Source organism: Lycium ferocissimum, chromosome 4 (genome assembly GCF_029784015.1).
Source record: "Lycium ferocissimum isolate CSIRO_LF1 chromosome 4, AGI_CSIRO_Lferr_CH_V1, whole genome shotgun sequence".
NCBI lineage: Eukaryota > Viridiplantae > Streptophyta > Magnoliopsida > Solanales > Solanaceae > Lycium > Lycium ferocissimum.
The window spans coordinates 52,425,888-52,440,531 of record NC_081345.1 but is presented as its reverse complement, the minus strand read 5'-3'; the positions used below and the strand labels follow the sequence as shown (position 1 = coordinate 52,440,531).

General features: G+C 34.6%; 2 protein-coding genes across 3 annotated transcripts; one reads left to right on the top strand and one right to left on the bottom strand.

The window, feature by feature from the left end:
• On the bottom strand, nt 1–1,263 carry LOC132054174 (uncharacterized). The gene has a single exon (XM_059446227.1). It carries the CDS (start codon nt 1,261–1,263, stop codon nt 1–3), a length of 1,263 nt encoding a protein of 420 aa, XP_059302210.1.
• A 7,642-nt stretch (nt 1,264–8,905) lies between these two features.
• LOC132053498 (protein TILLER ANGLE CONTROL 1-like) lies at nt 8,906–13,466 on the top strand. 2 transcript variants are annotated; one of them, XM_059445559.1, is made up of 5 exons: nt 8,906–9,371; nt 9,458–9,494; nt 9,730–10,328; nt 11,068–11,224; nt 13,237–13,466. In XM_059445559.1, the coding sequence occupies exons 1-5, from the start codon at nt 9,087–9,089 to the stop codon at nt 13,248–13,250; spliced, it is 1,092 nt and encodes a 363-aa protein (XP_059301542.1). In that variant the 5' UTR covers nt 8,906–9,086; the 3' UTR covers nt 13,251–13,466. The 2 variants fall into 2 exon arrangements, with proteins under 2 accessions (XP_059301542.1, XP_059301543.1); XM_059445560.1 differs by having other exon boundaries at nt 8,914–9,329.
• Nucleotides 13,467–14,644: the final 1,178 nt, after the last annotated feature.

Below are 14,644 nucleotides of genomic sequence, written 5' to 3'. Positions count from 1 at the left end.
TTAAGAAACTTGATCATTTAAACCTCTTTTGGAGTGATCTTGTGATTTCTTCATTTGTCTCCTTGTCTTAGGAGGTTCATTCTGATTCACTTCCTTTTCTCCCTTCTGTTCTTTCATAGCAAACTTGTTATTCTTAGCAGATATATCATGTTTTTCTATATGCTTCTGAAGCTCCTCCTGCTCACTGTAATACGATTCCTCCTCTTCGTCACTATCACTTTCCATGTCTTCAGTGTCATCTGATGTATTCTCTTCATCAGAGGACTCTTTATCAGCCCATTCATCGTTTTCATCTATGTTAGTCTTATTGGCACTGATTATTTCCTCTGTTGTTTTACTATTATCAGCCTCAGATTTGTTAGCACTGTAATTTTCATCTTCTTGCATAAGTTCATCAAAGCTATTCTGGGTAATCATGATGTTGTCTTTTTCATTGTTCCCATTTTTCCTTGGGGTTCTTCTCTTCTTGCCTGATCTGTTTTTCGATTTCTTGCTCCCATATTCCTGCCATTTACCTTCGAACAAATCAACCGTGAGTTCATTTGGACTATTGATCATAACAGTCTGCCTCAAAGGTTGATCTTCTTGCTGATCTTTCTCTGTGATATCAGGATTGTCACCCTTTTCTTTTGGACTTCCTTGACATTCTATTTCTTTTTGTTGACTCTCCATATTCTGCCCAGTCTGCTCAACTGTCTCTTCATGGTTAGAATCATCTTGGTTCTTTTGCTCCATCCCAACCAGTTTACGATCAATATTCTTATCATTCTGATCCTTCCTTATATTCTGTTTTTTTTCCGATATAGGCATAGGCTTGTCAATACCAAATACAGCACCCGTAGGCTTAAAAACCTTAGGAGGCTCACTTCTACCCCTTCGTCTATTCCTGATCAGGTCTGGAAAGGGCCTTTGATCTCTTCCCCTGTTCTGAACCTCATATTTCCCATCTGGAATAATTTCTTTACCATCTGTTTTAGGCACATCCTCTTTTGGATTGGTGTGTTGTTTCATCCTTTCCACTTCTTTCTTTTCATTCTCTTTTTTCCTTGCTAACACACGACATTCCGTCAGATTGTGTCCTAATTTCTTACAATGCTTACAATACTTAGGAATATTTTCATATTCAATTTTTTGAGCGTAGCCTTTAAGAGGTTCATTGTCATCCTCAGTACCAATCCAGATATTATGAATTAAAGGCTTCATTAAATCAATTTCAACTCGAATCTTAGCCATACTTGGTCTATTCATCGTTTTAGTAGCCATATCGATTTCAATAGGCGTACCAAGCTAACCGCAAAGAACAATTTGTTTAGTATAATGCCATGTGTGCATATGAAAAGGCAAACCTGGTAACAGTACCCACACTGGCACAATCGGTAAATCCTCCTCCGGCTTGAAGTTAGGAGTCCATTTTTGCAACCAAATTTGAAAACCTTCAATCTCAATCACTCTCTTATATAGAATGCCATTGAAGTCTGCTTCATTGTTGAAGGTCATAAATATGTTGAAATTATCAAAAACCCCAATTTTGACAGATCTCTTCATAGCGAATTTCTCATCGAATTTTGACCTAATCGTGTCAATTTGGGGCCTTGATTTCAGAAATCTTCCCACAATTGTCCATCTGCAAGGATTTGTCATTACCCCATGGTAATGTCGATGTCTAAATACCAAGGCTGGCATCCCGTTGTGAGTCGTTCTTCTTGCAATTATCTGATTCGGGTCATTTCGATTTGTAAAGTTTGGAGGTTCCGATAGAGTGGCAGCATATGAACTACCTACTATGGGTTCCTTGTTAGCAAGTTGTTCTTGGACTAGGGGGAATTGTTGCTGTGTGGCCGACTGAGGGTCACCTGCCGGCGACCCCATCGATTTGGTGGAGGAGATGCTTTGGTGGTAACAGATTTTTATTTTAACGGCTAAATAATTTTCTAGAGAGAAGTTGGACCTTCTCTCTCCAAAGTTGTTTTTTTACTTTTAAATTGATTCTTGTTTAAAGGGGGGGTAAGTATGTAGTTCAAACTAACCAACGAGAAATTATGTCAAATGATTTAACTAATTTTCTATTTGATATTTATATATAACTATATTATATTAAAGAAGAAAAAAGTATAATTAATTTTATTTGGTAATTAAACAAATCAGGAGTATTATTTGGTAATTAAACAAATCAGGAGTATAAGGAAACAAATAAAGAAACCTTGTTGAGCTATGACCTACTGTTTAGTTCATATTGACCTAACTCACTCAGTTCAACTTGCTTTTGAGGAGTGATTCAGTCAATTTACCTAGTAATCGACATTCTAGAAGCAACTTTTTAGTAATTCAATTCATTTTGACTTGTCTAAATTCAATTAAACGGTCGATTTGCCACCCCCAAGAAAAATATGTGACAGTTCAAACTATCTTTGTGTGGATCAATGTGTTACAAAAAGTTTTGACTATGAACAAGATAAAGATTATAGCATGGACAGAAAAAGGCTAGATCACAAAAAAGATATGGCTCTTATAAACTGTGTCGTGCACTCATAACCAATCCAAATGGAACAAGCGACTTTATAGAAATGATTGGGTCATCAAAGCCACTATCTATACAAATAGTTAGGTGAAAATTTGACCCTGGCCTTTTGGCTAAAGACCACCTTTCAAACGATTAAGACATGTCTCCTACATCCTTTCTTGCAAATAATAGCTCAAAAGAAGATATAACAAACGTGGCTTGCCTGTTGGGTAAAGGGATATGACCCCTTTGCTAGCTAGCAAGCTAGGCATTATTGACCATCTTTTGGGAAAAATCATATAGGTCATCGGATTCTCAAAGAATTTATCCAAGAAACCAAGTGATCGACAGTTGATTAGGTCGATTCGCTCGGATGTAAGACTCCCGCCGCTGACAGATGTCCCATGTCACGAGAATGAATTGTGATATAGCGACGAATAAGCCAAAACTCTATTCCCAAATCGACATTTACAAAGGACTTTAATGGAAATAAAATCGGGAGGCCTATACCATGCATCCTGTTGCGTTGGGACGATAGTAGCACGGCCAAAATGGAGGTAGAAAGCCCTTGTATATGTTAGGCGCTAGCTAAAATTCTGGTGTATACCATTGATCTGCTAAATGTAACATGCTAAAATGCGGATTCAATCTACATTATGAGGATGCAAGGATCAAGAGAAGTACTTGTTTTATATTGTGCGTCGGGATTCTTCTTATTGCATTTGCCAGCAGGCGAGCTAGGGATTATTGACTATCTTTTGGGAAAATCATATAGGTCATCGGATTCTCAAAGCAATTTAATTTATTCCAAGAAACCAAGTAATCGACACTCGATTAGGTTGATACTGTTTAAGAAAAGTTCTGATGTATATACACCATTGACTCTAACATATAACACACTAAAATGCGAATCCAATCTACATTATCAGGATGCAATGGATCAAGAGAACTTGTTCTATGTTGTGGTCCCCTCCTTCAATATCATGATTGAGTCGATCAGATCATGAGTAAGTAGAAAAGAAAATGTAAATAGCTGTCTAGCTGAAACACTTGGAATACTTCTAAGTAAAAAACCTAATTTTACTATGGTTGAGAACCGGTCTTTTCTTAAGCATTGGGATTCTTCCTATTGCATTCACAGCTAGAATTGATAATGGAAGATAGGAGTAAGTGAAAGAGACCAAAAGGGACCAAAACTTGCCCACCAGATAGAAACATGACAAGTTGATAGCTGAGATTTTGAGAGAATCCAAAGCAAACTTAGTCATAAAAAGGCCTAGAGGGGAAGAGGTGGGGATTGTTCTCTCCTTTAACTTTACCTTTGGCTACAATCAGACATGCCACTAGCTGTCAAACGATTACAGCACAGTGTTTTACCCTACATAGGCTTCATATGTACACTTAAATGTGGCTGTAGTTCCGCAAATGTGTATTATCTCAAAGAGAGGCGGGACATGTATAATCATTGAGTGAAAGAATTTAAATTCTCTCAAAACCTAACGGGGTAATTTGCCATCGTAGGACCTTTTCTACCTATATAGATTACACTATTGTCAAGGAGCTAATTTGTTCAGAACTCAATTGACTACTTCTATAAAGAAGGTGACTCGTCAGCAATATGGCACTTGAGCCTTCAATAATACTACATAGGACACTTCACTAACTCAAAAGAGACCCACTACAAATTAAATAAAGGACCACTTTATTCCTAAGACTAGGGTAGGGACTCAATGGCGGAGCCAGGATTCATATTAAGAGGTGTCAAAAAATGTAGAAATGTCATGACCTAGGTTTGAACCCATGATTTTAAAGACATTTTGCAACCCCTTAACCGCTACGCTAAGTCTTCAACTTGCGTTAAGGGGTGTCAATAGTAGTATACATACCTATAAAATCAAAATTTCACCTATATATACAATGTAATTTTCCGGCGAAGGGGTGTCGCTTGACACCCCTCAAGCCAAGGTGGCTCCGCCCATGGTAGGGTGTACCAATATCAAAAAAAGATTTCTAACTAAACCAATTTGGGTGATTCAGATCATATGATTTGTTGCTTTCAAACCTAGTTGCCAGGAGTTACAGAGTCAAATCTACTTTAGAAAACTTCCTTTCTTTTTGTCCAATTGAGAGGATGATTCTAGCGGATAGGGCTGAGCCAGAGAATGCACAAATACATGTACGTTTGATTCCTCATCTGGTTCCTAAATAAATTGCATTAATTTAAGGATGTAATTATTTCTTAATCTAAGTTTAACTTTTGTATATGTCTAACAATTGTTATAAGATTTTATTGTTAACTAAAGCAGTAAACAATGAAAAAAAGGGGTAAAGATTGCAATCACAGTTTTTATACTGATTCGGAAAGCCTATATATACACATTGAATCTTCCTTTAATTAAGGGGTTCCACTATGATCAATTACTAGTTATACTCAAAGAAAAGGTAACAAGTGTTTATTTCACTAATTAGAACATTGGGACTTCAACTCAGTAAAGAGAATGAAAATGGTTTTCTACCCTCAATAAATTAGGTTAGATTGCTATTAATTGAAAATGAGAATTTTGAGCACCCTTCAATCTTGTACAACTTGTATCCTTGCATTGGTAGTTATTTTGAATTCTTTCAACTGTTTTTGGTGCTTTGGTTGAGTATATAAGGAATATTTATACCGCTTAGTCCATCCAAAATATTTAGGGATAATTACACCCTAGCTAGTCCATCCAAAATATTTAGGAATAATTACACCGTAGTCCATCCAAAATATTTAGGAATAATTACAGTACCCTACCTAGTCCATCCGAAATATTTAGGAATAATTACACCATAGTCCATCCAAAATATTTAGGAATAATTACACCGTAGTGCATCCAAAATATTTAGGAATAATTACACCATAGTCCATCCAAAATATTTAGGAATAATTACACCGTAGTCCATCCAAAATATTTAGGAATAATTACACCATAATCCATCCAAAATATTTACGAATGATTACACCCTAGTCCGTCCAAAATATTTAGCAATTAATTCCTTTTACAGCTTGAGATTACTTGTGTAATTCTAGCTTTGATTACTTGTGTAATTCTAGCTTTTAAGCCCTTGAAAATTCGAATGACAATTTCTTCATAGCATTGATCATTTGTGCTTATTCTTTCTTGAGAATTTCAACCTTTTGTGCCATCTTTCCAAAGGTATTTTGACTTCACCTTGTCACTTGAATAAGTCATTTTTCCTTGAGTAGCTCTCCTCAGTTTTTTTCCCAGTGTCTTTGATCAATTTTTTGGTATAGAATCTTCTTAGTATACTTTAATATTCTATATAGCATATCGTCTCCTCGAATAAAACTGATATATATATATATATATATATTACTATATTATATAAGAGCAAATGTGAGGACTTTTGTAGTCCTCACAATAATTTCCCAATTTTTTAAAACTTTTTAATTAATTACTTTTATGTCCTAATCTTATTTATTTAAGTCATTCTTTTTTTGTTTTTTGTTTTTAAAGTCTACTTTTCAAAAGTTATCGAACGCGGGACTTTTGTAGTCTTCACAATAATTTTCAAATTTTTTTAAAACTTTTTAATTAATTACTTTTAGGTCCTAATCTTATTTATTTAAGTCAATTTTTTGTTTTTGTTTTTAAAGTCTACTTTTCAAAAAGTATCGAACCTCCTACCTCATTTTTCACGTTCTTTGATTTTCTTCGATTGGTGCTCGATATCCGCATTTGAGCCCAATTAATCCGTATAATTAGCATCGCATCGCGCCTATTCGGGGAGCGCTTCCTCCAAAGATTTTTTTCCATATCCATGTTCGAACCCCTAATGCCGATAAGAGAGGAGCTCCATCTCGCTCCACAAGTTAAATTATGTATTTATCTTAAAAGTTCATTAACTATGTATAGATTATTTATTTAGAACTAAATAACTTCAAAAATTAGGATACATAAGTTATAATGTCAAATTCCCGGTTCCAAATTTGATTTGAATTAAATAATTTCATCAAAATGGAAGTTAAAATATTAAAGGAGTGGAATGAAAATTTTGCTTTCATAAAACTACCCACTTGTGACTACAATGGGTATATGGTTGTTGTTGACACTTGTACTAACACAAATTATATTTCTTTAGTTAAAATATCTACTTTTATATTCAGTTTGGTAGCCCATAGCCTAGACGCCCTTCACATAACTAGTATATATATAAAAGTGAGTTTAATTTACACAAAATGACCATTCTATTACACTTAATTAATATTCAATTCTGGAACTTCGTTATCAATAATATTGTAGGTAAGTAGTAAACGTTTGGCTAATTAACAGTAACCTAAACAAAGTGCAGAGAAGTGCTTTACCAAATTAGTCAATGTCCACACTAAGAAGGTACATCAAATCATATAATGGTCGGGTTTATGAGGTGAAAATAACTAGTTAATGTGGCCACCCTCGCAAAAAGGCACATGACATCGATGCATTGGTGGGATACATGTCTTCTTTTCTATTCCATTTGCATGTGCTTTCGAGGTACAAAGTTTATAACCAACTTTTGGTCATGATAGATACCTATCTCGAAAGACACTGCTTAGATACACTCATCATCATTTTATTAGGTTAACGTTCCCTTTGAATAATAGTATAATTCATGTTGCTTTTAGTGTGAGTTCAACTTTTATATACTTTACAATACGTCACTATCAAATCATTTCAAACATACTTATGGATAACTATATATTCTTAATAACTAAGGGTAGCTAGAACCTAAAAAATAAGATAAGTGAACTTTTTATAGCAAAGTTAATTACTTAAATTGCGTTAATAACGTAAATATTTTATTGTACTGTTAGTGAATCGGAAGAAAAGGACAAAAGCCAGCAAATGTGTAATTATAAAAATGGTTCTTTTCCATTCGGTCAATTCTCATCTGATTGCTTTCCCGGAATATTATTACCATATATCATTGCTAGTTGCATAGCATTTAAACCAAATGTTGCACATACAAGATATGCCTAGACATACACAAAAACGAAAAATAGAAAAGAAAAAGAAAAACGGATATCGGGAGGAAAAAAGTTTAGAAAGTTGCATACATATGTAAATTACTTCATTTCATTTAGTGTGATGGTGTTTGATTAAGTACAAAATTTAAGAAATAAATGATTTTTTTTGAAACTTGTGATTTTTAAAATGCTATGATATCATTGTAGCTATAAAATCATGTTCCATTAAGGTAAAATGTGAAATCTACAGTTAAATTATTTTCAAATATACAAATGTACATTTTACTTTTGAAAAGAAACTCAAAATAGAAGAGCGTGACGTAACATAAGGAAAATAAAGACAAGGGGTACGTTTTCTGTGCTGCCCGTTTAATGGGATGTAGTCAGCAAGTTATACATGTTTGTAAGAAATATTCTAGCACCAATAAGGTCAACTGTTAAACAATGAGTTGTAAGCATTTCATTAAATTGTAACTCTCTCTCTCTCTCTATATATATATCATGTTAAAGGCGATAAATACGCAACAAATTAAAGATTGAACGGTGAAGATATATATACATATGTATATGGCTATGTAAATATATGTATGCCATGATCGGTGTGAATTGTCTCTCATGGCGCTGACAATTAGACATCCAACCCGTACTCGCAACGACCCAATTGCAAGAGCGGAGCTCTACCAACTGAGCTATATCCCCCTATCACGAGCAGCCTCGCTCCTTGATCGGCGGGGAGGAGCATCTCAAAGTATGGGGCAAAGAATGTTGCGTTTTGACTTTGTCTCCGATCCACCACAAAGGTGGGTTTGAGAGCCGTGTGATGGGTGACTATCCAAAGACGGTTCGGAGAGCACTTTTAGTCTGCGCTGGTGAATGGAAGCCCCCCCTATCAAGCAGATGCTATACTCAATGCTCTGATTGCTCGTGTGTCCAGGGAAAAATCCTATTTGAAATCGATGGCATGTGTTTGTCAAATGTTCGACAAGCCGCTACACTAGCGACGCATAGTTCGTCAACCAAATTCTGCATTTTGATACATGCCAAAGACTTTCATTTCGCCGGATTGAAAGAGCCAGTAGGTGGCGTGGAATTGACTTATAATTGCAATTTACATGAACACTTCATATCAAAGCTCAATATAGTTAGTTGGAAAACAGAGGAATAATTTATTATAGGAATTTTTACATTACATAGCAATTCAAAAAAGTTCACTACAAAAAATTATAACCTTAATTTTTTGTTTTACAAATTCTAGCCAGTATATATATAACGCTTATTATATACTATCATACATCAACGACTGCTACAAAACTGCGACGGCTAAGCTGGTAAAATATTTTTTAGTCGGTTGGCTAAAAGTTCCAATATTATAATTTATAACCAATTAAATTATACTGACAGTGTAATTTTTCTTGCCATATGGCCTATGAATATACATATAAGTTAAATTGTTTCTCAAATATCTTGTTAAAGGTTTGCGATTATGAAAGTTAAAGAGTACTGTTGAAGAGAGGGCATGAATGTCATTTGGAGACACTTCGGCACCATCGATGAAGCCATAGAGATAAACGTCGTAATATTTTGATGAAACATGCCATGCCATGCAATATCCAAACATTGCCTATACTTATAGGGGCCCCGCTCACTTCCCCATACATGTGTCAATCACTCAAACCATCTACCAAATATGACCCCTCTCTCCCCATATTTTCTTGGCCAATTGGCATTAGTTATTCACTGTGTCACTTAACATTTCCAACCTCAGTCAACGGACAAAATTCCCGCTACTCAATTGATCAACAAATCCCAAAAAAAAAGGAAATGAAGGTACAAATTTCAAATTTAATTATAGGTTTTAAACCTCACAAGGTTGTTCATTGTTCTTTCTTTCCTTTAATTTCCTTCCCCTTTGAGTTCTTAACTTCTATTTCACCTTTTTCTTTTTTTGGCTGTAGATCTTCAATTGGGTGCATCGCAAGTTTCAGCAGAAAGGTGATGCTATTTCTTTTTTCTTAAACGGAATATAAAATATTACTCCACTTCACTACAAAAAATATTTGAATTTAGCTACGAATTTCATTGCTAATTCGTCTAAATTGCTCGTAGCCAACAAATTTGTTTGATAATCTGTTGCTAATTAGTATTAGTGACGGATTTTCGCTAATTTCTATTTTTTTGGTGGTGGTTTTTTCCCAAAAATAAAGTACTATTGTTTTAAATTTGACAGATGGAAATAAGAAAGATATTGAGTTCAAAATCAGCAATGAAATTATTGGTCATGATACGCAAGTTCTTCTTCAAGATGCCTCATTTGCACACATGTTAGATATTTGGAAAGGAGGATCAATCCTCACAATTGGCACATTTGGATTTGATCCACTGAAAAATGTGCAAAGTGATATAGACATTGAACAAGAAGAAATATCCCTAGAGGAAGAAGAAGAGTACTACTCAGTGGGAAATGATATTCAAGAATGTAATGAGACTACAGTTGCTGATGAGGGAAATGAAGAATTGTATCCCTTAATATATGCAAATATTGGAGTTCATGAAGTGATTAATGAGGAAGCTCCAAAAGAAAATTTGACACTATTGGCTATTGATTCAAATAAGATGATGAAAAAAGAAAGGATCACTCTGGCTGACTTGTTCTCTGCTGATTCTGATCATCACCATAAGGCAGATAGTCCAGAAAAAAGTATAGAGCCAGAAATTTTCACTAAGAAGTCTAATTCGTCTCCACAATTGAAGAATGGACTTTCTTTCACCAAGAAACTCATTCGAAGGGTCAAGGACGAGCAGCGCCCGATCCAAAAGCTACAAAAAGTGAGTCTAAAGAGTTCCTCTCCTTCACTGTTTTGTTAAACTTAGTTTAACTTTCTTATACTGACAGCATAAAAAAATTCTTTATACTATTTTATTAAAAGATAACTAGTTTAATTAACTTTAAATTTTTTACTCTATCATGTCAGCTAAAAGATAAGTGCACGTAACCATTCATAAAAAGTAGTACTATTTGTAACAACCAAAAAAAAAAAAAAAAGTGTTTAACTGTGTGTGACAAGTTAAACTGTACATATTGTGAGAAAATTGTTGGCACGATCGTTATATATGAGTTAAATCCAAAGATAATTACATGTGACTTTTTAAAAAGAAGTGCAATTTGTAATTTAAAAATGACAAATTTTCTGCTACAACAGATGAATAAATGATAATAGTGCAAAGTATTTTTGCCTAATCAATGTATGTAAGTTAAATTCCATTTTACTTTTGTGTGCATGCATGCAATCAGGGGCGGAGTCAAATTGCAAGTTACCGGTTTTGGCAGAAATAATACTTTGGCTTGAACTTTGTATTTGTGAAAATTTCATTTGATCTACATAAATAATTTGTTCAGAATCTGGTGATTAAAACAAATTATGATTCAAAACTTATAAAGTGAAAATTCTGGCACCGCACCTGCATGCAACATGCTTGTAGCTAGTAAATTTTAATCAATTTGGAGATCTCTTTGCATTATAGATTAGATTAATTGTGACAAATATTTTGTGCTTGTGGTGTGCAGTTGATGACGAAAGTGTTGAAAAGAAAGGTTCATCCAGATATTGAAACCAAAATTGGCAAGAACAACAGTCAGGTGAAAGCAGCTAGCATGCTTGGTCTTTCCTGCGTTAAACACTTCAGAGTTGAATCATCTGTTTCCCTTCTCCAGACTGACCAAGGTACACACATTTTTGCCATTTGCATACATATTTTTTTTATTCCCTCCATTTTAATTTTTTTTTTTGATACGTTGAAATTTAAGAAAGTAAAGAAGACTTTTGAATCTTGTGATTTTAAGCTAAAGATATGTCAAATGTATCAAAATGCCCTTTAATCTTATGGTCTTAAATATGTCACGTGGAAAGTTAGAATTAAAGAGTTGTCAAAAAAGGAACGAAACATTCTTTTTTAAACGGTCGAAAAAGAAAAGTAAGATATACAAATTGAAACGGAGGGAGTATATCGTTAGGCGTTGTTTGGTTGGTGGAATAATGCATTATAATTCCGATATAAATTGTTGAATTATTTTATCTCATATTCGATATAATTTTGGGATTTGTAATATCCTGATTGTTTGTACTACAATTATGATATTATTTTTATGTCACTCTAATCAAGATAATAATTCCAGGATTATTAGTCTCGGGATAAAACAATAAAATGACAAACTTGTCTTTCTCCAAAGCTTTTCGCCCAAAACTTTTAAGAAAGACAAGGTTAAGATTGAAAATAGTAATTCATCCCAGTTTATCTAATTTAAGCCAAACACATATTTTATATTATACTAATATTTTATTTTTAGTCTAATAAACCAAACATCTATCAATAAACATATACGGATTCACTAATTCGTGTGACTTATCTGATCCCCATATAATAGTTTCAATTTTCAAAATAACTTATTATCCAACCAAATGACCTTTTAGTGCACAAAAACTTATGCCTGTTGGAGGAAGCTAATAGTGTCTAGCTATAACGAAGCTAAAGGGTTGAAAGAAGGTTTCCATTTCACATGAAAAGGTTACATTATATAGAATAAGGTGGTCTAGTTTTAAGTCAAATCCCTCGCTTCCTGTTATTGATAGGCATCGCTTCAAAAGCAAGAATTGAGATAGCTCTTTAACTAATTGCTGCCTAATTTATAATTTGCATGTTGGACGACTTCGTCAAACTGATAGTACATAAAGTAACACATTTTTTGCTGTAACTCCTTCTTTCTTGTTTTCTTTTATCTGTTTGTGCACCTCTAATAGGACATTTTTGGAATCTTTTTTTTTTTCGATTGTATTTCCCCTTTTATATAATGCTAGACCAAGGTTCGAAAAAAGGTGCCTGGATGAGAGACGTTTTTCAAGAATGTGATCCTACAATTTCCTGCTACTATTAATTCCCTACTGGATGACCCCCACCCCCTCTAAATAGCATATAAGGTGTTTCCAACTATATGTTGTCGAATAATATGTAGTGCGTTTGGTAAGATTCAAAATATCTTTTCAAAAACTATTTTGTTTTCACTGGATTAATACATATGTAATTCTTTGATATTTCGTTGTCCCTGTGTATATTTTCTTCTACTTTCCTTAAATTAACTTGTTTTCTAACTTGTTCGAACCAAGCAAAAGTCTAAGTTAAAAGTATATATGAGTTGGTATTATACCAACTTATCAGTAAGTCATTTTACTTCACAAGTATTTTAACTCCTAATTTCATATATGTCATTACTTATACTAACACTCAAGTCACTATTATCAATTTGTTAATATTTAAAAATCTCATGAGTACACTATCCTTCCCAGACCCCATTTGTGGGATTACACTGGGTATGTTGTTGTTATCAATACACTATCCGATTTCTTAATTATACCATTACCAATCTTTACTAAATGACTTTTTTCTAAAAAATATTTTCATTTTCCAGCCAAATATTGGCAATCATTTTAGAGAAGAATAATTTTCTGAGAAAATCAGTCATTTCATATAATACTACTTCTCTGTTTCAAGCGGATTACTCTTTAAGTTTTCTACAGTAGTCTTTTAGTAGGAATATTATCCCTATCCAAAAGGGGAGGAAGTCAAAAAAAAAAAAAAAGTATGATTGTCCAGGGAATATCTCTATTTTTTGCTAACGCGTTTGTAATGATCATATATTTCTATAGCAATGATGTATTTTTTTTCTTCATTTCATTTGCAGATATCACGGTCTAAGCTGACCTATTCCAGTTTAATTACTTTCTTCCATTTGCTTGGGAATGAAATGGGTTATATGTTTGTAAAATTATTGTTTTGATTGTTTGTACACTTTTCCTATTGCGAACAGCTAGATCATGTGATCCTATTAATTATGTCATGGCTTTTTGCCTTTGTCTTGTGTGACAAAAAGGTTTTATGGTGTTGAATTTTAGGGCTTTGATTCGACTGATTGGTTTTATTTGCAAGTGATTATGCACTTTATAGTCCAAATGCGTCGCAACTTAATTAAGATCAACAGGCACATCAAACAGAATGATTCTTATCCAAATTACAAACAATGATTATATGTACTTGCATTGGTTACTCCAAGTGATTATTGTTGTTTCTTGTTTTTCAATATGGATGTGTTGGGTAGGGAGGAAAACATTTTTCAATCTCATGTTCGTTTAGTCAAAAATTTTGCAAAATATTTTTTTTTAGGAAAAAACAAGAATGGGAAAAATGACTTCCCTAATAAAAGTAGGGAAAACAAGTCCACAAGTGCGTTCCACCAACCACCCAACCCACCCCCAACCGCTCCCACCGCTCCCACCCCACCCCTGCCCCCACCCCTCCCCCCCAAAAAAATAATAATTTTGTTTTGAAAAAAAAGTTTTGATTTTTTGCACCACCCACCCCCTACCCCCACGCCCACCCCAACTACAAAACCCCAACCACTTCCGCAACCATGCACCACCCCACCCCCCAACCACTCCAGGCACCCATGCACCACTCCCCCCATGCCGCACCCTACCCCTACGCCCCACCCCCCTCTAATTTTTTTTAAACAAAATTTTCTTTTGGGTTTACACACCACCAAATCCCTCCCCCCACTCCCCCCTCAACCCCACCCCAACCACTCCCCACGCCCCGCACCCTACCCCCACCCACCCCCAATTTTTTTTTCTTTTTTTCTTAAAAAAAGTTTTAAATTTTTTTTACCCCCCCCCCCCCGGCCGCACCCCCTACCCCTCCCGAATTTCTATTTCCTAGTTAATTTTACCTTTATTAAAAAATTATAAAAATTGAAAGTTTGCGTAGTTATTGGAGGGGGTCGTCGGGGTGGGTGGTGTAAAAATCCGAAAAAAATAACTTTTTAAAACTTTTTTTAAGAATTTTTTTGGGGGCGGGGGTGGTTGTGGTGGTGTAGAAAACGAAGAAAAGAAAATTTAAAACTTCAAAAAAAAAAATTTAGGCGGGGTGGGTGGGATTAAAAACTTCAAAAAAATAAAATAAATAGGGGTGGGGGTTGGTGTGGTATGGGGTGATGGGGTTGGGTTGGAGTTGTGGGGTTTGGGTGTGTAGCGGAAAATAAGTGAATTTCTACTTATTTAAATTTTTTTTTTTGGGGGAGGTGGGGGGGGGGGGGG

Bases quoted from the DNA above. Each gene is read 5' to 3' on its own strand.
- LOC132054174 (XM_059446227.1), bottom strand. From the start codon at position 1,263: ATGGCTACTAAAACGATGAATAGACCAAGTATGGCTAAGATTCGAGTT.
- LOC132053498 (XM_059445559.1), top strand. From the start codon at position 9,087: ATGAAACATGCCATGCCATGCAATATCCAAACATTGCCTATACTTATA. The intron at 9,372-9,457 runs GTTGTTCATTGT...TTTTGGCTGTAG, and splicing joins TAGGTTTTAAACCTCACAAG to ATCTTCAATTGGGTGCATCG. The intron at 10,329-11,067 runs GTGAGTCTAAAG...TGTGGTGTGCAG, and splicing joins CGATCCAAAAGCTACAAAAA to TTGATGACGAAAGTGTTGAA.